Source organism: Pieris rapae, chromosome 22 (assembly GCF_905147795.1).
Source record: "Pieris rapae chromosome 22, ilPieRapa1.1, whole genome shotgun sequence".
Lineage (NCBI taxonomy): Eukaryota > Metazoa > Arthropoda > Insecta > Lepidoptera > Pieridae > Pieris > Pieris rapae.
The window spans coordinates 5834230-5859392 of record NC_059530.1 but is presented as its reverse complement, the minus strand read 5'-3'; the positions used below and the strand labels follow the sequence as shown (position 1 = coordinate 5859392).

The window sequence follows — 25163 nt, the reverse complement described above, 5'->3', positions numbered from 1 at the left end:
ATAAAAATTTAAGCTGATATGAGATATCTGATCAGTGATCACTGTCACTGAATACTGATGCTTAAGCTGAAAGCTGTTTATGTTTTAAATTTTATGGACCTCGAAATTCGAATTATAAAATGTTTTAGGTATAACGAACCGGTATAATTAAGAATAATACACTTGTTTGTAAATTTTAACCTGGGGTGTTAAACGTATAAATTTATTTAAAAAAGGAATTATATACAACTTTTAAGAAATATTCGCGAAAAAATGTATAATTCTGGTATGAGACAAATGGAAGAGAGGCATGTTGCGAATCAAATAAATCTAATGATTTGGAGTCACCGCTTAGATTTAATAGCTATAAGTAACTTTAAAGGTAAGTTAAAAGTGCATTTTTTTAAATTCAACAATAAAAACTCATGCTTAGTCCAAGAAAATTCTGGGTTTTAAATAATTTATAAATTAAAGCAATCTAATAATCAATCAGTCTAATAATATAAAGAGACATTTAAGAATTACATATTAGAGTAATGTAATTATCTTCTTATTATTTTTAGGTGAAGTGCAGGTACATAGATTACATTGGCAGAAAGTTTGGAGTTTACCACCCCCCAAAGAAAACACAAAAGTTGATTCTATGGCATGGAGACCTGATGGGAAAGTAAATATTGATTTCTTCTTAAAATATATATGACACCTGCAATATTCGAAAATTAATAAATAATTTTCTTTTTCAGGCATTAGCTATTGGTTATAATAATGGAAGCATTTATGTTATTGATATTGAAGATAAATCAGTTATTGATAAATATGACTTCATTCAGGAATTTAAGGATGAGACAGAATTTAAGAAATATGGTATTTCCTGCATATGCTGGGCTCTTAAATCTGGGACTTTGGAAAGCACTACAGAATATAATATTTATGTATGTAGAATGTTTATAAGTGAAGTCCTATTATAACCTACCTACAGGACACTCACTGTTTCTTGATTTTTTATTTAAGGCCTATTAAAGAAAATTATTATTTTGAAAACATAGAATATCCTCCATAGTTAACACCTTTTTTAAGTCATTGAATTCTTTTATTGTTTAAAATGATAATGTAATTATATTATGTTTATGTTTTCAGGATGATTCCAGTTTGTTTTTACAAAATCCACCCATGCCAAACACTTCTTACAAAACTCAAAATACCAATGAAAATGACTCTGAGTTCAAAGATAGTTCAGAACAATTTAACCAACTAAATTTGTTAATAGTTGCATATGGTACAGGCACAATATTTATAAGCGTATTCGGCAGACACCCTTATAGAAGTGTTCACTTATCGCAATTTACAAATGATCCCCAAGGCAACTACAAAATTCTTGACATCCAACTATCTGATGACTTCAGTATAATGCAGGTTTTATATCTAGAGAGATGCACTAATAGAATTATGGTGTCAATTATCAACACAAGTGTTCTATCAGCATATTCAGAAGAGCTGTCAATAGTGGCGAATTCACAGATACAAATATATCAATTATTGTCACGCCTGACTCGCACTATGAAAGCTGTAACAGAAGCTTGGGAACATATTCTTCTAGAAATGGATACCAAAATGGCTTTATATGCATCTACAGTTCCAGAAGGAGGTGTTTCGGCAGATTTATTAGAATTATTAATGTTAGGTATGTACATTAACATTGCTTAAATTGCATATGAACTAGTTTGGGAGCAAATAAGTTGGCCTGTGTTATTAAATACAAAAAATTGATTTCAGACTTTTTACAAAGCATACTTCAAATTTTAAAACCCTATTTTATTTCCAGGTGTACCATCTGATGATTTAGAAGGGTTTCTTTTAAGAGATTTAACAGCAAAAGGTCTTAAGAAGTTTGGTACCTCTGTTGAATTAAGTTATTCAACTATTCAAAAACTAGTATTGAAGAAACTAAATATTATTGGACAAAATCTTGTCTACCATTTGTCCGAGTTACGAGGTCATGCAAAAATTCCTGATAGATATAAGGTTAGTAATTTTTTACTGAAATACATAAATTAGCAATTTAATAATCTTTCAATTGGATTGTATATATTGTTTTAGCAGCTTGTTATATGTTTATTGCAATGACTAGTGAATCCATTGTAGATTATCAATATTATTTAATTGGAAATATAAAACAAATATAAAATCTTAAAATTTTTAGATATTGGGATTAGATGAGCAAAAGGTGACCGCTGCAGTAAGGGCCTGCTTTGCTTTTTTGAACAAATGCCTTGAACTGCAGCAAGTAATTGATGTATCAATGAGAAACTACAAAGCATTTTTCCGGTGGCTGTTTGTTGTCATTGTTCGTCTGTTAGATGAACAAACTCCCAGCGAAATAGTTAAGATAACACAGCAGGAACTTACACATATAGCAGACTTTTTATACAACTTTGATAATGTTCAAGTGGACACATCAGAGTCAACAGATAAACCTGTTAAGTTCAATTTAGAACGACTAGGCCAATATCTACAGGATCAGGAATTGACAATTCTTCCAGACAACGATGACAATCCGTGGCATAAAATCTTGAAAGAGAATTTGTGTTTGTCCAAAGATAATGATACAATATTTTGCATAGATGAATTTAAAAAGTTTTCTCTTATCCAACAACAAAACCATATGACAAAACACATTGAAGAAGTTTTTGATATACACCATAAGGATATTGCACAAAATTTCTCTGCCCTTTTTAACATTAAATGTTATGATGCAAATGCCCCTTTAGAAGAAGATAGTTTTAAGAGTTCACAGATATTTGATGTGGAACAACAAAGATTTATGATGGCTTTAGTAAATACAAAGGGTAATTCTCAAATTCTATATTTCATGTCTGTAAGTGTAAAGGAGCGATACTCTGCATCAACATGTCAATATGTTTTTTCAACTAGTCTCCTTAAAGATAGTAGTGATACATCTGAAAATTTAGAAATATTAGACATACAATTTTATTCATCTGAAAATTTATCTATACTTTTCAAACATCCATCTTCTGAGGATAGTACAGTATTTGTTCAATTACCTTTGAAAGTAGCTATGGAAAATGCTGAGGAATTTAATATGAAGTGTAAAAATTTAATTTTCAACAAAGATTTACCCCAAACTGATCTTTCTCCACTTCTCGATCCTAGTGTTTATAAAGTTATGGAAAAAATTTATGGACAAAAAATAGCTGTTTCGGGAGCAAGAAAAGTTGCTGTAGTGTTATCAAATATTCAAAGAAAAGTTAAAATATTTGAAATGGAAATTAATAGTGAAGAAGAAGATGATGATGTTTTTGATTCTACATCTCAGTCAAATATCACACAAGGTGAAACTAGTCAGACCACTGATAAGAACTCTACAAGGGAAAATATTTCATTTTAAATAAATAAATGGATAGAGTAATACATAAATGTTTTTATTTATAATTTCAATTATTACAATACAAAATTAAATAAAATATATCACATCTATTTCTTACTGCTAATAAAATTAAGTAATTACAATTTTAAAGACTATACTTCTGAGAGAACAATATTATGCTAATATAATTCTATGTTATATGTCATGATCAGTTAAACAGGCAATGTTGCAAAGATAATGCAAAGACTAGGGATGCATCCAATACCGGAAATATTTTAATTGCCGATACAAATATCCTTTTCAAATTTCGCGCTTTAAAAATTAATGCAAACGCGCATCTTGTTTGGTCTAATGCATTGTGTTTATATTTTTAGTAATAATCAAAAACTTTAAACCAAACTTTATATATTTTAACTAATTTAATTTTAATTCAATAAGCGATGGTATCGGTATCGTCTATATAAGTACATATCGGCAAAAAGGCGAATTGATGCATCCCTAATTTAGACTATATGAGAGAAATAATTCATAAAACTATATTAGGCTGGCTTGTGGTGATTTTATCTGGATATTTTCAAACACTGAATTAAAATCAGTATCCAAACCTTGATTATCTATACCATACAAAAGTTGTTCTGATGATGGATTCCTACTGGGACCGGCAACAGGTTCAGGCATTGTTGTGGTTGTACGATTGTAAATTTCATCGCCGTCTTCATCTTCATCATCATCCACTACAAAATTAAGAAATATAGAGTATTCAAAACTACTAAAACTTTTTTCTGAAATAGACATTTGCTTAGAAACTAATAAAGTTTAAAATAACATTTAATTAATAAATAAATTGAAAATAAATGAATATTTTGTTATAATACACAAATGTGTTAAACATTGTATGGAACTCTCTGAGATCATTGTTGTTAACATATGCTCCAATAACAGCATTTGCAACAAATTTTTGGCATAGAGAACAAATGAATAAACTTTAATAAGAATTATAGTAGATAACACAAACCTGGTACAACTTTTCTACCATCATACTGCTTCCACTGTTTCTTCAACCTATAATAAATTACAGCACAGGCTATAATCACAAGGATTGATATAATAATGGCAACCAATTTCACAGCATCCATGGATGAGAATGTTGATCCTTTGACTATCATTTCAACTTCACCAACAGATATTCCAGATCCATCAAGGGTCTTGGAAACGCATTTGTAATAACCGGACTCAGCTGGTGATACCTTCTGTAATAAATATTATTTTTAATTTACTTTAGCTCATTCTAATCACTCAAGAAATGATAAAATGAAAGACTTGATATGTGACTCTCAGCCCTGAGATTGTAGGTACAAATCCCAGCTGTATATCATTGGTCTCTTTTCATGAGTCAAGCACAGAGGGCTGATACCTTACTTTCTACTAGAAAATAAAATACTTAAAAATTACTTATTAGAATTATAGTGATAGTTTTTGTAAGCTCCATTGGACCACAAAGACAAATAAAACCAGTGTAGGCAGAGTTTGAGATGAGATTTCATTTCATAAAGTATGATTGTCTGTTAACAGGTTAATAACTTAAAGCATTCATATTTGGTTTAGATTTTATATTTATTTTGGAACAAACTTACATCAATGTGAAGCCGTCCTGATAAAACTTCATATTTGAACTTCTTCTCATCATGATTATTCCCTGGACCAATTACTGTATTTTTGTCAAACAGCCAGAACATAAAATTATGTTCATAGTCATTGCTATTGCAGTTCAAAACCGCAGTACTTCCGAGAGGTACTTCTGTAATCATACTCGACTTCACATGAGGTAGATTACTCATGATAGATGGCATTTAATCCAAATTAAATCACTTATTTGGTATAGTTATATCACCACAAACAACCAAAATTTGTGCAAACATCTAACTGATGTCAATGGATCTCTGCCAAGTTTAAAATTATCTCAAAGTCACATGGTCATTATTAATAATTTCAGACCAATCGTCCTCCAAAATAGGAAGTAGATAAACTTAGTATCTACTACTTCTGCTTGGATTTTTTAATAGGTGCATGAAAACCTCCACACACAGAACAGGCAGTAGCATCCAGATAGGTGTCATTACAACATAGATTGGAAGATTTACTTTCGTATATTCTAATTTAATACATATAATAATTTGAGCAGCCATTTTCAGTCCTATGGCAGTAATGTACCAAACATTTTTGTTTATTGTTCCACGAAATCGTTCGATTCCGTTCCTACAATGAGATACCATGTGGAAGATAACATATATTAATAAAATGCTATCATAAACCCACATAGGTATAAAGACTATGAACCAATTCCAATGCGTTCTCGATTCTAGCCGTAAACATAGTAGTATTAAAAATACTAAGAAAATAAACCAAGTAAAAAGAGCCCGATGCAATATCGCCATAACTGGATTATTACAATATGCCTTGGTTTTACAAAGGAGTTTGATCTTCAAATATTTCGTGGTTATTTAATTAAGACTTATCACTGTAGTCTTCTCATGATTCACAGTTGGTCTTGGTTTTATGATAATCTCAAAATTAATTGGAAATTAAACATATTTTACAAACATGAAACAAGTCGAATAATACAGATAAAAATTTACATGCCTTAACTCCACAGCCCAGTGCTCATTGACAGTCCACAGAGTCCATACCATAAACTATAACTTATTAAAAATAATATACGTATTACGTATACATATTTTACATTATAATCAGTTATATAATATGACTATGCATTAAGGTTATTTATCAAATGCTTTAAGCCATTAAATATCATCAAACTAGTTATACAAATTATAAAGCTCTTTGTCAGTTAAAGGGAAAAATGACGAGAGTAAAAACGATGCACGCGCACACCGTCACATCACAAAAAGAGTGGTGGAGAGTTTATTACCAGTTCTTCTCTTCCGTTTTACGCCTTTGATTTGAGAACTGGTAGTAAAAGTAAAATTAGAAGCATTCCATCATCCATGTATATTTCTTTTTTGACGTTCATAAGTGTACATTGTGTTACCTACATGAATAAATGATTCTTGATTTGATTTGATTTGCAGGACTATTTTGTTTCGTTTCGCATTTGAAAATAAAAGACTGATACGTACCTTCGTTGCTGTTTTGGCTCGGTTAGAGTACCTTTTTTGTTTTATGTTTAATTATAATTAACTCGATCTTTGACTCGACTGTCAAGGATCGAGTGACGAGTGTCAACATATTTGTCACTTGACGATCATAAACGTAAATGAAAATTACGAAAATTTCAACCGTGAACCGGCGTGTCATGTACAGAATTTAATTTACCGATGTTAGATATTAGTAGAAACTAGTAAAATTGAAATGTATGAAACATTAAATAGTTAATAGTCTTTCAATTGCGTGGTTATTCAGAGTTCGGGAATAGCGTTGTCTGCTAATGCATTAGTGCACCATGATAACTCAAGTAACGTTAATAGTAACTGCGGTAAAATTATTGTTTATGCCGCTTTAGTAAGTTGTTCTAAAATATGAAATATAGATATTATATTTAACAAATATTTTAGAAGATTTATAAAAAACCTTTTGCCGTGTTTCAGTCGGTCCACGGATTTCGAGGTTCACAGAAATTGGTTAGCAATTACCCACAACAAGTCCATTGATCAATGGTATTTTGAATCAACTTCAGAATGGACTCTAGATTATCCTCCGTTTTTTGCCTGGTTGGAGTATGCTTTGTCACATGTAGCAAAATATTTTGACCCTGAGATGTTGAAGATTGAAAATTTATATTATGCCTCAGAGGTGACTGTAATATTTCAGAGATTATCTGTAATTGTTTTAGATCTATTTTATATTTATGGAGTGAAACAGTAAGTTTATCTTATTATCACTAACCTACTTTTTAAATCTACTCTAGGTCTAATAAGTTAATGTAAATAAAATTATCTTTTAGGTGTGCTGACTTGCTAGACAATGGAAAACTACTTGTATTTATATTACTCGTTGCTAATCCTGGATTATTAATGGTTGACCATATACATTTTCAATATAATGGATTTTTATATGGGCTTATGCTTATTTCCATTTCACATATGATTAAAGTAAGTAAATTGTAATGTAATGTAAATTAAATATTTCTTCATCACTTTTGTTAATTTTGTATTTTTTATTTTCAGGGTAATGTTATACAGACAGCATTATGGTTTGCAATTTTATTAAATTTTAAGCATATTTATATGTACATAGCACCAGTATATGTTGTATTTTTACTGCGTGCCTACTGCTTTACCGTCTCCTCTAAGGATGGTGTACATACGCCTTGGTACTCATTTTCATTTACTAATCTAACAAAGTTAGGTATTACAGTAATTGCAGTGTTTGCACTTTCATTTGGACCTTTTATTCACCAATTACCACAGGTAAGTGATTAATATCTAGAAATTTTATTATGTGAATAATTATTTCTTAATGCCATTTATTCTACAGTTATTTTCCAGGTTGTTTCCATTCAAAAGAGGCTTGAGCCATGCTTACTGGGCTCCAAACTTTTGGGCATTGTATAATTTTGTTGATAAAGTTTTGCTATTTATATGTAAGTATAATATGTCTTATTATTTGTGTGATAATAATCCACTTTATAGGTAAGGATGTGATCAGTTCATTTTTGAGTCTCATGAGGCTGTATGCTGCTTCATATTATGCTGCTACAACTATACTCATATCATCATATCATATTATAAGTTATTCAACAGCAGACATAAAAATATTCATGCATGCTGTACACAACTTTAAAGGAGCAATAAATTTGTATGCTATTTATTGGTATTTGTAAAAAATATGTGAATTTCTTAATTTCAGTGAAAAAATTGGGATTCAATGCATCAAGTAATGTGGCTTCTATGACTGGTGGTCTTGTAAAGGAGTTTGAACATTCAGTGTTGCCAACAATAAGACCAAGTGTCACTTTTCTATTCACACTGATGTCAATGTTACCAGCATTGATAAAACTATGGCACCTTGGGGCAGATAGGAGGTATCGAAATATGAGCTTTATAAGGTAATCATTGATTGTATATTTATCTACCCGATGTTAGTTTATTTAGGTTTGTAATCTTGGCCTCAGATTGATTTTCAGGAAAAAAAAAATTTTTTTGTCCGTCTTGACAGAGAACTTGATGCAGAAATGTTTCCTGTACATCAAAATTAATTTCTTTGTCTCATTGATTGATTTATTTAAAACTGAAAGGGACATTCTTCAGATTTTATTTTTCTCTAAATATTATATCACCATGCATATGCATATTCATATAAATTCACACATTCATATATTAAGAAATACACAATAACAAACAGCCTTGCAAATTCATTTGTTAACCTAAAATTGTGGCTGAGACTTTTTTTCTATGCTTTTTCTATGGTTTTGGGAACCGGAAATGTAAATATAAAATATTTAATAATATTTTTTTTTTAGGTGTTTGACAATATGTGCAACATGTGCTTTCATGTTTGGTTGGCATGTACATGAAAAAGCAATATTAATGGCGTTAATACCATTGAGGTAAGATTAACTCAAAAAAAATGCAAATTCGTGTTTAAATAGGCTCAATCATATGATTGATTGATATTTAATTTACTCTAGGTCCCTTACCTGATTTTGTATCAAATTGAACATTATTTAAAAACACCCGCCAAAACGTTGCTCTATACAAGATGGCGTCGCCAGTAAGCACATAATCTAATGGCAATGCTTAAACACGCAAAAACTTGACATTTGACAGAATGATAAATTTATCATTTTTGGAGCAAACAGATATAGATTATATTCGGTTTTAATTATGTTTACCGATCAATCTCCTCCGTGCCTTCTCCATCTACACGACACTGGCGAAGTACCTTGTGCCCAGTAGGCACAAATTAAAGCCATTAAAAAAAAATAGATTTTATATTCCGATTTATTATCGTATCGGTACGGTTTTTATTTATTGATGTTTTTTTATAAATCAAACATTTATATTGACTATTATCTATGTAATTTACTCTATGACTGTTTTTTAAGCCATTTTATAAAAAGATAACTGTCAATAACACAATTTTTCATACTGTCAAATAAACGATTGTATATGTCAACAGTTTGATTTAGCCTTCAAATCAACATCCTCTTACCCTACAGCGCCGTTTAACTAGCCGCCCGGAAGATATTCAGCCAATTGATACAACGGCTATGACTTAGATCGAAGACGTTTCATTATTTGTCTAGACTTTTGAGTTTTGCCCTTCAAACTCAGCCGCTGGTAAACACCGCTATTTGGTTAAAAGGCTTTCAATTGAACGACTTATTAAGCTCGACTGCGACAATTGCGACGTAAATTTATGTATAAAGCTATTTATAAATTTTACGTATATAATTAAATGACCCTAATCCTTGGGATTGATTTGCTCTAGTTCAAACAATTTGTATTAAAACTTGGCGATTGAAAAGAGTGGCGGAAAGTTTCTTGCCCGCTCTACGCCCTTGACTTGCGAACTGTAAATTTTCAATTAATTTTCTTTTGATGTTCATAAGTGTACTTGTTTGCCATTATGGCAAATTACATAATATAAACATATTTTGAGTTTGAGTTAGAGTTAGATCAAGTTATTTTAGAGTTTGACATATTGACATTGACACTGTGTTAAAATGTGAATGACACTTCATTTATAGGGAAGGAATTCTACGATCCCCAAACGTGTGGATTAATTATTTATAAAAAAAACATGAGTACATATATTATATTATTTTTCAGTTTCCTCTCTGTATTAGGTGAAGATGACGCAAAATCCTACTTAATACTATCAACAGCTGGACACTATTCGCTATTTCCGCTTTTGTATCCAAAAAATCTCGGCGCGATAAAATTATTTTTACTATTGACACATTGTGCGATGGGATTCGTCAACGTACCCAGATTATACGACGATCCAAAGACTAAAAAACCAAGGAGGCGCGGCTTTATGATTTTGCCAATGTTGAATTGCTATGAATCGTTATATTTGTATGGTTTCCTGGTGCTCTTCATTTATGATGTATTGCATTCGTCTTTAGGGTTTGATAAAAGATTTCCCTTTTTACCGCTAATGATAACATCGTTGTATTGTTCGGGCGGAGTTTTGTATGCGTGGCTGACTTATTATTATTATTTTTTAACATTTAACGTAAGCAGAGTTCCTACTTTACTGACTGCAAGGACTCTACGGTACCACAGAAAAGGCAAATAATCCAAACATGTAATTGTGTTAATTGATATTGTTATACACAGAATACTAAAACTGTCATGTTTAATTTATATTTAATAGTTTAATAATTGAATGCTAATTGTATCGAGAGTATTCGTTTGTATAAATAAATTTTTATGACTACAGTCTTTTTTTTAACCCCTTAAAAACAATTGAAATTGCTGATAAATACGTATGTATGTTTAGTTTAATTAGTTAAAGAATAAAAAGCATGATATATGATATCGGAAGTTGTTAATCAGTGATTCCGTAAGACCCGGCGCTTATTGTCAGCATCGGAACGTCCAAGGGTTTTAGGTGATAAAAAGCATTATACATTAACTTCATGGCAATAAAGTAGAAATTTCCATGCTATATGATCGTATCTAGTAACAAAAAAAAAACACCAACAGAGGGTGGAGTTACAATAAATGCAAAATAATTAACAAAAAAAAAAACTCAAAATAACACGTTACTATAAGTAAAATAAAATAAAGTAAAATCTAAAGAAAATCTTATTTGAATATATCGAATTAGTCAGTATTTAGTAAAGCAAAAAATACAAAACAGGTATTTTACCATCAAAATGATGATCTAATTTACGCTTGATGTCAATAATTATACTGTATAAATTGTATAATGTATAACATTTAATTAGTTTCACAGGTCCGTGTCTGACGGACGCTCAGACTGACTAGACGTTTATCAGAATGCTTCATCTGAATATCGGAAAGTTTTGTCTAAACGCTTTCTTCAGAAAGTCCTTCATGTCCCTCGCATGGGATGCTTGGAGTATCTAGAGTCTAGACGGTACACTGAATTTAAATTTAGTTAAAAATTTGGGGTGATCAACCTGATTCCTTAATATGTATCTCAAATGCAAACGATTCTTCACTGAAAACATCTTAAAGTGCTCTTTTTTAATAAACGCATTACAACAATTTCTTTATCTATCCTCTTTATTATCCTCTGACTAAAATTGGTGTAACGATTAATAAAACAATTCATAGTCTTCCGTCAAAGCAAAATTAGGTATATATGCTTAAATGTCGTATATTGCCGGAACACTGCGCTAAGTAAAGATCTGATGGCATGGCACAACGGGCATGATCAAAGGGCTCGGCGCCTTGTGCCGAAGCGCGCAATCGGCTGTGAACGTGAATTCAATGAATTAGCACCTGTCCCTTTGTGGTATAATTCTAATCTAGATGATTTTCTATTTCACCAATCTAATCCTTTTCCAAATTTACCTAATGTGGCGTTTGAAAATCATTCCTTTTGTGAATGTGAATATGATTTGCAAAACTCTCTTTCGTTTAATGCATACAAGGGGCAACGAGGCAAACAAAATTAAATAACATTCGGAGCAATTTGCGTGTTAAAGAACGAATGAAAATCCAGATTAATTATATGTGTCGAGATAAATTGTGTAAAAGAATCCCGCTATCACCTCTCAAATAACGCTTATCTACCAAGCTGGCCGTTTCCCATTCGTTGTTGACATGTCCAGGTGCCGCACTGCAAGATTTGGATAGCCGTTTATTGTAAATACAGCAAAGGAGGGGATAGGGGCGACCTTTCATTAACTGTCTAGAGATTCAATTAACTCTCTGATTGAACTACTACGACATATATATTGGTGCACCAAATGATCAATGGGATGTGTAAGGAAGGCTCATCACCTACTTGCCTGTTAGAACATTAAACATAAGTCTCAGGCCCAAACTGTAAAGGACAGGTAGTTTTTTTTTGTTTAATTTTGAATTTTTTTATTTTAAATTATTTTATGGCCTGGTAACGAGACCTTTAAGCCAAGTCTTTTAGTTTAGTTTTATTTTTTGTTTAATCCATCATACCAAAAAGTTTGTTTATTTAAGGTTTTATAGAAAATTTCCATGCATTTGGTAAATTAACATAACTTTATATGCTGTGGCGCCGCGAAGTTACCGTTGACGTCGTAAATTTTGCTAAACTTACAAACATGGCGATGAAAATTCGAATCACAAGTTATGACTATGAATTGCATTACGATAGATTTAAGAAAATAGTTGTTTGAAGTTCCGGAAATAAAATAAATTGAATCGTAAATTTAAAATATTGTATGCGAGGATTTTTAGACGAAAATACAGCTGAAATGCTAAAATGTTCGTCTATGGATTTTTTATTTATTTTCTCATTGGACAATAGACAAAGGAGTTAATGTTTCCCGCCCATGCAATACCAGCAACTGCTTTGTCGGCTTTTATGGTAAGAAGGAAAAATATAAGTCCAGATGGCCACACAATAATTCTTATTAACTAATTTAATACACTTGCAAAAGCTATGTGAATGGCGAACAAAATGTTCATTAGTTCTTTGAGACTTACAGTAGGTACATGTGTAACATAGGATCTAGGTACAAGAACAAAGATAAAAGGTAAATAAGGTCATATATTTATGGCTATGAAATATCTGACTTTCCGTAGTATATTATAGTACCCTGATAAAGATTCAAGGAGGAAGTAAAAAACTTACATTCACCCAGGCGCAAAGGCCTAACGAAGACAAGGGAAGGTGGAGGAAGTTGTGCGGTGCAACTAACACGACCTTCAGAAATGAAGAGTGCGACTAAAGTATTTCCGAACCAATTCGACTTAGGGTCCTTCAAGAAAAGTGCGTACCAATTCTTAAAAGGCCAGCAACGCACTCGCGTGCCCCCTGGCATTAAGAGTGTCCATGGGCGGCGGTATCACTTAACATCAGGTGAGCCTCCTGCCCGTTTGCCCCCCTGTTCTATAAAAAAACAAATGTCACTCTCTCGTACGGTTCAAGAATAAGGAGTAAGTTTATGGTCAGTCAATAAAAATATTTTAAACAGTTTATTATCTATGCCTTTGGTGACATGTGTAAATTTTTATAATAATATTTGATTAAAGTATTATTTGGGGTAAGCTTATTATTTTTATGTATTAATTTTTTGTAACTTGTATTAATCTAGTTTAGCAAAGTTTTATTAATCTATAAAAATCCTTGTACCGGTACTATGAATAAGTAATATGGAAATAAAATAAAACAGATGGCTGATGACGATGATGAAGGAGGCTTCGGTGGTCTCTATGAAGATGGCCACTGGGTTTGGGATGAAAATACCGAAGCTTTAGTTTTTGTGAGGTAATTTTTACCCTTACATGTTTTTAAAAAAAATATTTTACAATTCTCCTTCGTCATTAGATGGTGACATCCAAACATAGCCAACTTTTGGCACTTTGAATTCATTTTATGAAAATCATAAACATATCATAAACATTTATATAGAACTTGATTTTTAAATTTACACGATATATTTTATCGCAAGCCAAGAAATCCCTTTCAGAAAAAATACAGTAGTTTAACGTTTACCCGACACAGCATTCGTGCTGCAATAGGGCCTTAAGGCATAAAAGAGGACTGCTGTGCTGAGTGAACGATTTTTTTGGAATTCCTGGGCGTGAATTCAAATAATTTGATTGTGTCTTACCACTTGTCATAGCTGCGTCGAAGTTCCTTGAGTTGGTTCTATTTATTCTTCTTAACAAAAATATATTTTAAATTTGCGTACCAATTCTTAAAAGGCCGGCAAGGCACTCGCGAGCCCTCTGGCATTGAGTGTTCATGGGTGGCGGAATCACTTAACATCAGGTGAGCCTCTTGTCCGTTTGCCCCTATTCTATAAAAAAGAAATATCTTACACTAATTATTGCAGTGACCTTCCCCCAAAACCAGTCGAAGCTATTCACATCCCTATAAAAGCACCGACAGGAACAGTAGAATTTAGAGATGACGTAGACCTCATAGAACAAGTAAGATCTCTACATATTAAAAAAAACAGACTTAATATCTTTTATTATCTATATCACTTTCATAGACTGCGAAAAGACAGTTGTTAGCCAATACAATCCCAGGTGGCTCTTATTGTCTATGGATGGCGAGAGTCTTATCTATTATCTTTTAATCTATTGTGTAGTCCCCAGAGTCAATATAACTGTATACAGCTGATTCCTAACCTTTTTTGTGCCATGCCTGATGTGACCACACGTCCCGTTTTGAACGGGACTGTCCCTTTTTAAACGGGACCGTCCTTTTTTAAACGGGACTGTCCCTTTTTAAACGGGACTGTCCCTTTTTCCAATTACGAGTCCCGGTGTCGCTAAAATGTACTGTGGGACGCAAAATTGTCCCGTTTTCAAACCGTGCGACAATTTGAGCAGCAGAATATAAAAAAACGTGCCAAGTGTTTAATTCCTATTTGAATCGTCACCAGATATTAAAACAAATTTGTTTTTCTGACAAATATGATTTTTTTAAATTGACTACTACATTTGAACTAAATTAAACCAATGTCCCGTTTTGAGTCAAAGAATAAATGGTCACTTTAGCCATGCCACACCTTAGCCTTTCTAAAATTCTTTATCCCCCCTCCCCCCAATACATAATTTTTAGTACAAAAATATTGTATGTATAAATACCTACTCATACTCTTATCAAAGAAAGGTTTATAGGACAGAGTAAGTTATTTTCAAAACATATAATGAAATACTGAAATTGTATTTATAATATAATGAGACTATTTTGCAATTAAATTGCCTCCTTGTGGCTCGTGCGCCCCATGTTGGGAAACACTGGTCTACAGTCTGTATTAGTATCTGTCCTATCTTTTGCTTCGCTTCTACAATCTGTAACTTGCAAAGAAGTCGATAAACAATACGAGTTACGCTCACGTTTTGTATTCAAAATACTTTTGTCGTAAAGAAATATGAACGAGTATTGATACGAAATTTAAATAAACTTTTAACCAATAAAATCTCATAATATTTACAAAATTTAACATTTTAGAATAGCTGCGTATACTCGCTGATTATAATTGCTTAAAATCGAAATGTGATTCGCGTTAATATTCATTAAACTAGATTAACTTAGTTTTAAACTTTTAAATTTGGAACCACGGTGTAGCCTAAAATAAGTTGTGCTCGCTTTGACCCGCCTCTAAATACCAAAAGTGTTAGTTAAAAGCGACTTGTGTGTAATATTCCTTACCGTATATACGTCGGAGTAAAGTAGTTATATCAGACAGTTAATTGGATCTCTAGAAAGTTAATTAAAGATCGATATTCAATCAAATCGCTAAAGTTTTATCAGACAAGTGACTAAACGAGACGTCCTAAACGTTCCTAATCAACAAGTCTAACCTAACCTAACCATTTACAATAAAACAAAACACGGAATTTCTAAGCTCTCAGTTCTTCACGATCATTCCGAAATAATCATGACGGAGTCAACAACATGTTTACAATTTCAACAAAGACCACAATTTGAAACAGGAGTGACCGCCATTTTTACATCATACAATGTATATTTACCCTATGATTTCGTTTAAGATTAGATTTAGAAGACGCTACCAGCGGAAGTTAAAGCCAGGACAACCTGACATCATCACGATTCAAGTGAGAAAATACATATTAAAATAAAAAAATTCTTATTTCTCTAGTTATTATTTATTTAATAAAAGACTTTACGATTTAGGGTAAATACTACTATCGGTAATTGTATGTCTTATAAACGCATTTTATATAGAATGAGAAGCTGTTTAGGAATACGTTGATGGTGAGGTCAGGTCGGGTATCCCTTGTCTTACGTACCTGGTCCAAATCCAAGAAGTATGCATAGTGAATATTATGAAAGTGAAAGAAATAAGAGTATGTTTGGAAGGTAGCAAGTGGAGATCCATGGTCTCTTCCTACCTTTTCGGGAAAATAGCGTGATATATACAAAAGTTTAAACGGGAAACATAAATAAAAATAATACTAAAAACGACAATTGAATTTTCCAATGAAAACTGTTTCTAGCTGTCTTTTAAGAAGTGGAAAATTGCCATTTGATCATCATGTCATGCCTTCAGAAATTTGTATCGATTTCTTGGTCTGCTTAAAAGATTTTGTATTACACAAATAATTGGTGATACGAAGTTCACCATATAGTGAATAAATATTTACAACAAGTCTATTAAGCTAGTTATTTAGAACTAATTTTATACAGGATGTGAAGGATATCGCAATATACACAGCCCCAGTCAGTATTCTAAGCCCCGCTCTAATAAACATTCTACATCTTCCTACTACAGAGAGGTTCATTAGAGCTTTAACATTCTGCTGCCAGTATTATTTACAAGTGAGTCTATATTATGGTCCTTTTCTTTTCCTTAAAACAATTGCTAGGTCAGACCAGGACAGGGGAGGAAGGAACTGGAAATATAATGATTGGATGATTAGGATTAACCTAGGTAATGGTTCATGAGGCAGCTTACTGTCAGTATTAGTCGTATAATAAATAAATATTTCTATATATCTATATATTCTAATATTATTTCATATAATAAATAAATAAATCATTATTTCCTTAGTGATATAAGTCGTGTGCCTACCGAAACAATTATCTAAATCGAAGTATAATCGTTCCCAGCATAACGTCAGTGTTTAGAATCGCCACCATCTAAGAGAGATATACATTAATAATAATAAATCATTTATTTGCAGGAAAGTGGTACATATAGATCAATTATAAAAAATCCGCACAATCAGCCACACATATGGGCATGCAAATGTCACATTAATTTTCATTAAGTCGTAATAAGAACATCTGTCATAAGTCAAGATATTTTTAGTTAAATGTTTTTTTTATTTATAAAAAAAATTTATTAAATGTTGTCAAACTTATGGTCCAAATACTCGCAAACTTTTATCACCTGTTATTCCATTTTTTCCATTCCATTCCATTAACAACGCCTTGTTTTATTCCCATACTAGCTGACCTGGCGAACTTTGTTCCGCCTTAATGGCAATAAATAAGCAGTTTGGGTTTTTTTATTGGAAAAAATACAAAAAAATTAAATACCTACATTAATCATTCATTATTATTTCTGTATTTTAGTACATAGGTTGCTCTTCCCTTAAGTACCTTGTGATACACATTTTTTCATTTTTTGTTTTATTATCAGGCGCAAAAACAAACAACGCTGATGGTCTTCCGACCCGTGAACATGCCACGTATAATTGACCATGGGAAAAACATGAATGTTCTAGATTTAAACCACAAACTTTTAAGGATTGGCCTTGTGATTTGTTGATGGTCATGGCAAATGCAAGACGTATCGGAAATTGAAGTCTTTTAAATTCAAACGGCATATCGGTTGGGATCATCGGGATCCTCGGAATAAGAACTTCCTCACCTTTGAATTTTCCTATCATTATCGTAGCGTAAATTACATTGTTCTTCAATTTTCTAACCACCAAACGCATACCATTATGTAGTTCAGGTCATCTACATCTTTATTCTTTTTCTTCTTTTTTATCAGTAAGCAATGTAACTCTCATGTTTGTTGTCAGCTGCAGTTTCGTCACATAGCGCCATAGATTTGACGATTTGAGGCAAGCGTTTTTCGTCGACAGCCGTAGATCTTGGAATTACTGGCAGTATTTGGCGGAAATCGCCAGACAGTAAAATCATTGCTCCTCCAAAACATCTCGATTCATTGCGTAAATCTTTTAATGTTCGGTTAAGTGCTTCCAATGCACGTTTATGCGCCATTGTGCATTCGTCCCAGATGATGATTTTCGATGCCGCTAAAACTTTGGCCATTGCTGAGTGTTTTGCAATATTACACGTTGGTTCTCCAATAGTTAGAAGATTTAACGGTAATTTTAATTCTGAATGAGCCGTACGGCATCCTTCTAACAATGTGGCTGCTATTTCAGAAGAAGCAACTGCAACCGCTATGTTGGATCTCGCCCGAACAGTTGCTAAAACTAATGACATGAGGAATGTCTTGCCAGTTCCACCAAGGGCATCTAGGAAATATAAACCACCATTTTCATCATCGTTTGCCTTCATTAAAGTATCATAAACTTCCTTTTGTTGGTATTTCAACAGGGGTACATTCGTTTGAACTACTAAATCTAATTCCTGGTGATCATATTCACGTTCCCGTTCCAATACTCGATTAAATGCGTCATTCGACAACAACAACAAATAGAAACATTCAACATTCTTTGGATGAACTGTATACATACGACAATACCGAGTTTTATAGTTCTCTTCACTGTTTATACGAATGGGCAATAGCACTATCATTATAATTAAATTGTAAATTGTAAAAATAATTAAACGTATTTATTTAATAGAAATCTTTTGAATATTGATTTCTTACAAATATCAAATTGTCATATATACGTCATTACATAGCTGTCATTATACGTCAATTACATAGCTATCATTTGCGTTTTATTATTCCAAGTCTGATTCTTATTTGTTATACCACTTTTTATAGTGACTGACGTTTCATGTCAAGTCCCACGGGAACGCTGTCGAACGGGATAAAAAGTATCCTATGTCCGTCTCCTGGCTCTAAGCTACCTCCATACCAATTTTCACTCAAATCTGTTCTTTCGTTCTTGAGTTATAAGTGGTGTAACTAACACGACTTTCTTTTATATATATAGATTATTAATTTACATTTCAAATGTTGTTAGTATTTACTTATATGTATGTTTTTTTTGTTTTTTTTATTGATAAAGCTTACCAACGCTCGGCACACTGATACATTGGTAAAAACAAACACAAAATATTTTTTTTAATATGACAAGCACTTAAAGGCAAACATGACATACATTTAGAGCTCATACAAATATCAATCAAAACAATCATTAAAAAAAAAGAAACAATTACAAAAAACTAAACAAAAATCGATTTAAAACTATGAGCAACTATGCATGTTAGTCGTCTCTGTAGCCCACGGGGGTAGAGGATTCCAACCCAATCCAGATGGCGCCACTCTTATACATACCTTCTGCATTTTTAAAATTCTTATAAGCAAGTCTTAAAACTGCTATCTAGATTGCAGATGAAATGGCCAACCGTATAATTGAATTAGAGACTAAAGTAAGAACGCCCCAGTGCGAAATCCTTGAAAGCGAGTTCCGAGACAATTTGTCCGACTTAAGATTATTGGTTGCTAAGGAATATAGTACTATGTTGATTGGTTAGTATATGTTTTGTCTATATAAAGATTTATATGGAGTTTATTGTAGTTATGAGACAAACGGGCAGGAGGCTCACCTGATGTTAAGTGATACCGCCGTCCATGGACAGTCTTGAGGCCAGAGGGCTCGCGAGTGCGTTGCCGGCCTTTTAAGAATTGGTTATTAAATATAATACTTGTTTATTATGCACTCTGTGCCAACATTGTCTAGTGTTGAGATTTTGATTACAAAATTCCATTCAATTCAAAACCATTTATTAATATAGGAACTAATGAACTAATGAACAAAATATGTATATTAAATGCTTCTAATTTTGCATTTACTGCCAGTTCTCAAATCAATCGAGTAGACTGGAAGAGAAGAACTTTTTTGTTTTACACATTGTTTGTAAGGAGTTGCAACCATTACACCATGTTCCACATGAGTGATTAATAATATAAGTAATTAATATATAATAACTTAAGTAATTAATAATACATAAACTAAAAATAAAATTTGTCTAAAAATAAAATAATATTTTGTTTTAGTTAGAAACTATTTTGTATTTTATTTCAGCAGTTATTTTAAATTCAAAAAGATTGTACTTTTTCAAACGTAGTCCAGAATTCTAGCTAAAAAATAATATTTTGTTTTATAATACATCCGCTCCTAGTACGAAATTTTATATATTTTTTAATTAAGTAAAATTCTACGCAGGTGGCGGTGATATGAAAAAATTTCATCACATGGGACCTCAGAAGAAGCGTCGATCTTTATCGGACAAAGACGCACGACTTATTGAAACTTTGTTGCGTATGTGTGTCCAAATTGTGTGGCTGGCCCTTGGTCGTAAGTCGTTCAATCAGATAGGTGAGATCCATTTATCTTACTGCATATAAATCTGTCTCTAGTTTGGTGGTATTTTGATCATATACTTTATGGCACAGACCACACGTTGCTGTAAAATATAGCCTGTAGAGCCAAACATCCAATGTTTTTTAATTTGCAGTATGTGACTTATTATCTATATAATTAAATAAAATTATGACAGAACAATATAGAAATATTTAAAACGTATATTTTCTCGAAAGGCTAATTAATAACCAATAGATTATATATACATTAACTGTGCAACACGGTAATGTTTTAAATGTAAATATGTAGCCTGTGGACTAATCGATTCCATATTTGAAATATCTTTTTTAATTAGCAATTTCCTAACAATAGTCTATGATAACAGATAATATGTTGTGATACTGTTGAAAACGCATAGACTAGAAAGTAAGAACTGATTCTGATGATCTGAATAACCAATGGATTCCATCCATAAAAATCGACAAGTCAAATTCCGTGTCTTCCCTTTTAATACGATGTAGGTAGTTTTATAAGACATTTTCTTATATTAAATATCCTCTTTAAAAAATAAGTTTATTTTAAAATTACTTATAAGTCTTAAAATTCACTGTAAGACAATTTATTTAGAAAAAAGAGTGTGTGCACTAATGTACACGCGTTAGAAGTTATACTTCTTAGGAGTATGGAAAAAAATAACTAAAATGCAGTAGTGATTAATGATAACTATTAAAATTAATCAAAAAGATTTTATATAAATAAATAAATTATTAGTAAATACTATCGCCGTCGTATATGAAATTTATTCACACTGTTTAAATGTACTGTTACGAAACACGTGTTCTAAATATAAAAATACTAGAATATACAACTTGAACATAGTAATCAATTTCCATGCCACCTAGACCTAATTTTACAATGTTGAATGTAGGTGTTGGTGTGCGCGCGCATCGTAAAAATTCACTCTCATCATTTTTCTCCATCGCGCCAAAAGAAGTATAACTTCAAAGTCTTTTGACACTCTTCATCTGTTACTAGAATTGGAAGTCAACCGCGTATTCAAATCGGAGATATTCAACGCAGTGGAGCACAATCTTCACACTGGTTATATAAATAAAATGAGTCGGGAAGAGCGAGCAGTGTTGCTTGGGAGATGCTTAAGACATGACAAGAAGTTGAATACATGTTCACCGCTGATGAACGAGGTGTTCTGTCACAGGGAGATTGATTATCGTTTGATGGGACTAGGAGTTATAAAGTGCTCTCAGTAAGGTTAATTTATATTATTCTGGGGTGTCTAATCACGGCTGTGCAGTAGTGGTTCTATTAACACCGATTACATATATAGTGAACCGACGTGACTGCAATCCAAAAATCAGGCACAGAACGCTGACTTTATCTATAAAAAGATTATAATTTATTATAAAACTGTCTCATTTATTTGTGTTTAACAAAAATTACAAAACTGATTGACTTGTGTTAAGGTTTTGTATGAAAAATTTAGTTCATACAATATCCGTGGCGCTGGTGTCATGCTTGGGTCACGTGACACGAAAACAGTACTTTGTGGATCGATGTGGGAAGTTAGTGTTTTTATACTGTGTCACTATTTTTATAAACTTTTTTTAAATACTCCAAAGTAGCACAAGCAGTTTTTTTAGAATTTTAATAAATGAGTGAATTCCTCCGCCGGTTAAAACACATGTTTTTTACTTTGGTAACATTTGTAAAACTATTAAAATTGGTTATTTTGTATTTTTGCCCTCTTCAATAATTATCGTAGTTGGCACAAAACCATAACGAATTATATGTATTTTTATGGAACAGACTTTTACTGTTTTTCACCACTCACTGGGCTAAGGGGATTTTTGACCCATCTGTTAAGGTTTTGAGTACGTTATTTAATTGTATAGGTTGATACCACGGCTTCATTACATGAAAGAAGCAGTCTCAGGCCCTGAAGAAAGATTAAGAGAACTGGGCATTGTGTTGGGTATAATTGGAATGCATCGGTCATCATTCGATACAATGTTGAAGCCTCTACCCACGGCTAGCGAAGGAAAATCGAAAGCTTCAGTGTGAGTGCTTTGGAAATAGTAAAATCCATAGATGAGTAACAGAAAAGGGAGAGTGTCCTTGAACTTTAAACCCATCTGTTTCCCAATCCTTTTCTTTTTCCATAGGCAAGTGATCAGCTAGCTGTGTATCTATATGTTACTGTAAATTAGTTACTGATTTAACTACTTTACTCTAATAGTAATCAGCCATGACCGCCATCTTATTTTACATTATTAATTTTAATTTTAATTTTAAAACGTTTTCGACGCTGCTTTATTTTAATAAAAATGCTAGCGACTTGATTGAATATTGGTATTTAATTAACTGTCTAGAGATTCAATTAACTCTCTGATTTAACAACTTTACTGTGACATATGTATGTAGGTTTTTTGGTCGAAAGCGGTTTTCCTTGACCATAGTTAATAGTGTTAAATGCGCAAATTGAAAAGTGTATTGGCGCAAAGCCTTCGATAACAGGATCTCAGGGGAGGGAATTGCTTGTTTAGGCAATGCCTGGTGAGGTATTGCTTATACAAGCAATGTCCAGCAATGTCTCACTCGTTTACGACGGTTACAGACTAGCGTTTTTTACGCGCGTATAAACTCCTATTTGGAGTTTCGTACCAACATGCACGTGTAAAAAACAAACAGTTTTTTGGAGAGTTTATTAAGTGTAAGTGTTTATTAAGTACTTCTCGGTCTTGACGCAGCCATCGATAACACCCAGCACCTTATTCGTCTTCTTAGTCGACGGCGAGTAAGTAACTCAAATAGTAATGTTTCTTCGACAGAATCCATGTTGATACTGACAAGATACCAATACCGATTCGAGTGAACACGCCGAAATATGCCAGTTTACGCGCGTCCGGTTTTTTGAGCGCGTGTGTAAGTGAAACGACCGCATATGCGCAGAAATATACGCTAGTCAGTAACTGCCCTGAGACTAAAATCATTAAATTCATCGTATTGAATAATTTTCTAAGTTTAAGAAACTCGGAAAAAAATTAAATATTATTATGCCTGAAAGTTATATGTCTATTATATTAATCTCATTGTCGAAATAATCTTGCTTCTGGCAACTAGCGATTTGACACTTGGAATGTAAATTTTATTTATTTATTTATTTAGTCAAAAAATGCCACACATTAAACAGATATTAACAAAAAAAAATACGTTTGCTATTCAGGAACTGGTTGTCATTGAGGTACAGATTATTGCGCTAACAGCACTGACAATTGACGCTTATTGTTTTCAAATTGACGAAAATTTCAGGTCTTCACGATCTCAAAGTCATGCATCTAAATCGAGTGTTAGTAGTACAATGAGAAAAAGCCAAACAACAGCTCAGAAAATATATCCCGATATTGTTCTTCCACGGAAAGAGTCTCGAATGTATGTATTTTTTATAAGACAATTCTATAATCTCTTAGCTATAATGATATCTATCTAAGCTATAATGATATAGAAGAATTGGTACGCTCTTAAAGGGTTCCAAAGTAGACTTGATTTGAAAATACTTTTTTTTGTTATGGCTTTTATTTGTGCCAACTGGGCACAAGGTACTTCGCCAGTGTCGTGTAGATGGAGAAGGCACGAAAGGTACTGAATCGGTGAAGATAATAATTATGCACCTAAAAAATAGTTGAAATTCGATTGTTAAAAATACTTCATTATCTGTCGCACTTTGACAGATGACAGCAATGACAGTCAATAGTGACATGTTAAAGATGTTGCCATTTAAATAAATTCTTTGTAATTAACTTTATTTTTAATGAGTTAAGTTGGCATTAAAATTGCTTGTAATCTTAAAAATGTCTCTTTGATTTTAGTCTGTCTGTACCACCATCATTCCCCGATGATCCCGAATACATTCGGCCCTGCAGTGAAACACAACGACGTAAATGGCAAACAAGACTCGGCAAACTCCTCCATCCTTATGGGAGATAATTTTATATTTATATTTAACTTTATAGCTATTTATTAAATATTCTTAATTAAACTGTCTTTTCACTTTTTAAAATAATAGGTGATTTATTACGTATTGACTGGACATGGAATTTCGTTAGGTATACGCAGACGAACATTAGCTTAAACGTGTAACTCCCATCGCTGACGACGAAGGTTTATTACAAGTGGACTTTAATATTGGCCCAATTAACAGACGTTCGTACGGTGAAGGAAAACGTAATGACCGGTATCTTTAGAAAGTCGACGACAGGCACAGAAGGCTGATTAACATTTGCCTATTAAAATAACAAATCACGAAGGATAGGATCACTACGAGTCGATTTCGAGTATTAACCAAATTTTGATTCTCCCTCTATTAAATCATTTAATGTTTTTATCGAATAGAACGCAAATGAAAGAATGAATCGTATGTTCCATTGTCTATATATATTTAATATTAAGCGTAAAAAAATAGTGGTGCTACAACCTGTTTCTCTGTTTGATGATACTTTGTCACTGTAATCGGCAAGTAGGTGTTCAACCTCATTTACCTGACCCACGCTGTCGACTAAAATCATTAAATTTATCGTATCTGGATCTGGATTCTGGATCTAAGGCAAGCCTCATGTTTTCCTCCACCGTTCAAGCGAATT

The 25163-nt window shown here is 32.5% G+C and overlaps 5 protein-coding genes across 6 annotated transcripts; 3 read left to right on the top strand and 2 right to left on the bottom strand.

Annotated features, from left to right (window-relative positions):
- Positions 1–45: 45 nt before the first annotated feature.
- LOC110997984 (anaphase-promoting complex subunit 4) lies at positions 46–3408 on the top strand. Its single transcript, XM_022266390.2, has 6 exons — positions 46–361; positions 543–646; positions 723–911; positions 1117–1660; positions 1802–2001; positions 2180–3408. Exons 1-6 carry the CDS (start codon positions 253–255, stop codon positions 3383–3385), a joined length of 2352 nt encoding a protein of 783 aa, XP_022122082.2. The 5' UTR covers positions 46–252; the 3' UTR covers positions 3386–3408.
- LOC110997985 lies at positions 3399–5353 on the bottom strand. Its single transcript, XM_022266391.2, has 3 exons — positions 4999–5353; positions 4380–4614; positions 3399–4098 (listed from the first exon to the last, which is right to left on the bottom strand). The coding sequence occupies exons 1-3, from the start codon at positions 5212–5214 to the stop codon at positions 3899–3901; spliced, it is 651 nt and encodes a 216-aa protein (XP_022122083.2). The 5' UTR covers positions 5215–5353; the 3' UTR covers positions 3399–3898.
- A 32-nt stretch (positions 5354–5385) lies between these two features.
- On the bottom strand, positions 5386–5981 carry LOC123690140 (transmembrane protein 60). Its single transcript, XM_045633056.1, has one exon. It carries the CDS (start codon positions 5797–5799, stop codon positions 5392–5394), a length of 408 nt encoding a protein of 135 aa, XP_045489012.1. The 5' UTR covers positions 5800–5981; the 3' UTR covers positions 5386–5391.
- A 690-nt stretch (positions 5982–6671) lies between these two features.
- On the top strand, positions 6672–10768 carry LOC110997988 (probable dolichyl pyrophosphate Glc1Man9GlcNAc2 alpha-1,3-glucosyltransferase). Of its 2 annotated transcripts, XM_022266393.2 has the most exons (8): positions 6674–6883; positions 6970–7242; positions 7326–7473; positions 7549–7791; positions 7859–7964; positions 8231–8429; positions 8844–8930; positions 10156–10768. In XM_022266393.2, the coding sequence occupies exons 1-8, from the start codon at positions 6825–6827 to the stop codon at positions 10625–10627; spliced, it is 1587 nt and encodes a 528-aa protein (XP_022122085.2). In that variant the 5' UTR covers positions 6674–6824; the 3' UTR covers positions 10628–10768. The 2 variants fall into 2 exon arrangements, with proteins under 2 accessions (XP_045489169.1, XP_022122085.2); XM_045633213.1 differs by lacking the exons at positions 8231–8429; positions 8844–8930; positions 10156–10768 and having other exon boundaries at positions 6672–6883; positions 7870–7964.
- Positions 10769–13679: 2911 nt separating this feature from the next.
- On the top strand, positions 13680–24510 carry LOC110997982 (protein phosphatase 1 regulatory subunit 36-like). Its single transcript, XM_022266387.2, has 10 exons — positions 13680–13774; positions 14346–14442; positions 16018–16083; positions 16676–16807; positions 19529–19673; positions 20371–20523; positions 21544–21772; positions 22419–22583; positions 23836–23955; positions 24393–24510. The coding sequence occupies exons 1-10, from the start codon at positions 13680–13682 to the stop codon at positions 24508–24510; spliced, it is 1320 nt and encodes a 439-aa protein (XP_022122079.2).
- The last annotated feature ends 653 nt before the right edge of the window (positions 24511–25163 follow it).

Coding starts and splice junctions, on each gene's coding strand:
- LOC110997985 (XM_022266391.2), bottom strand. CDS start 5,214: ATGCCATCTATCATGAGTAATCTACCTCATGTGAAGTCGAGTATGATT. Junction 4,615..4,998: donor CAGGACGGCTTCACATTGAT/GTAAGTTTGTTC, acceptor TATTTATTACAG/AAGGTATCACCAGCTGAGTC. Junction 4,099..4,379: donor TGGTAGAAAAGTTGTACCAG/GTTTGTGTTATC, acceptor TTAATTTTGTAG/TGGATGATGATGAAGATGAA.
- LOC110997984 (XM_022266390.2), top strand. CDS start 253: ATGTATAATTCTGGTATGAGACAAATGGAAGAGAGGCATGTTGCGAAT. Junction 647..722: donor CATGGAGACCTGATGGGAAA/GTAAATATTGAT, acceptor TTTCTTTTTCAG/GCATTAGCTATTGGTTATAA. Junction 912..1,116: donor CTACAGAATATAATATTTAT/GTATGTAGAATG, acceptor TTATGTTTTCAG/GATGATTCCAGTTTGTTTTT.
- LOC123690140 (XM_045633056.1), bottom strand. CDS start 5,799: ATGGCGATATTGCATCGGGCTCTTTTTACTTGGTTTATTTTCTTAGTA.
- LOC110997988 (XM_022266393.2), top strand. CDS start 6,825: ATGATAACTCAAGTAACGTTAATAGTAACTGCGGTAAAATTATTGTTT. Junction 6,884..6,969: donor TTATTGTTTATGCCGCTTTA/GTAAGTTGTTCT, acceptor GCCGTGTTTCAG/TCGGTCCACGGATTTCGAGG. Junction 7,792..7,858: donor TTATTCACCAATTACCACAG/GTAAGTGATTAA, acceptor TTTATTCTACAG/TTATTTTCCAGGTTGTTTCC.
- LOC110997982 (XM_022266387.2), top strand. CDS start 13,680: ATGGCTGATGACGATGATGAAGGAGGCTTCGGTGGTCTCTATGAAGAT. Junction 13,775..14,345: donor GAAGCTTTAGTTTTTGTGAG/GTAATTTTTACC, acceptor TAATTATTGCAG/TGACCTTCCCCCAAAACCAG. Junction 14,443..16,017: donor ACGTAGACCTCATAGAACAA/GTAAGATCTCTA, acceptor ATTTCGTTTAAG/ATTAGATTTAGAAGACGCTA.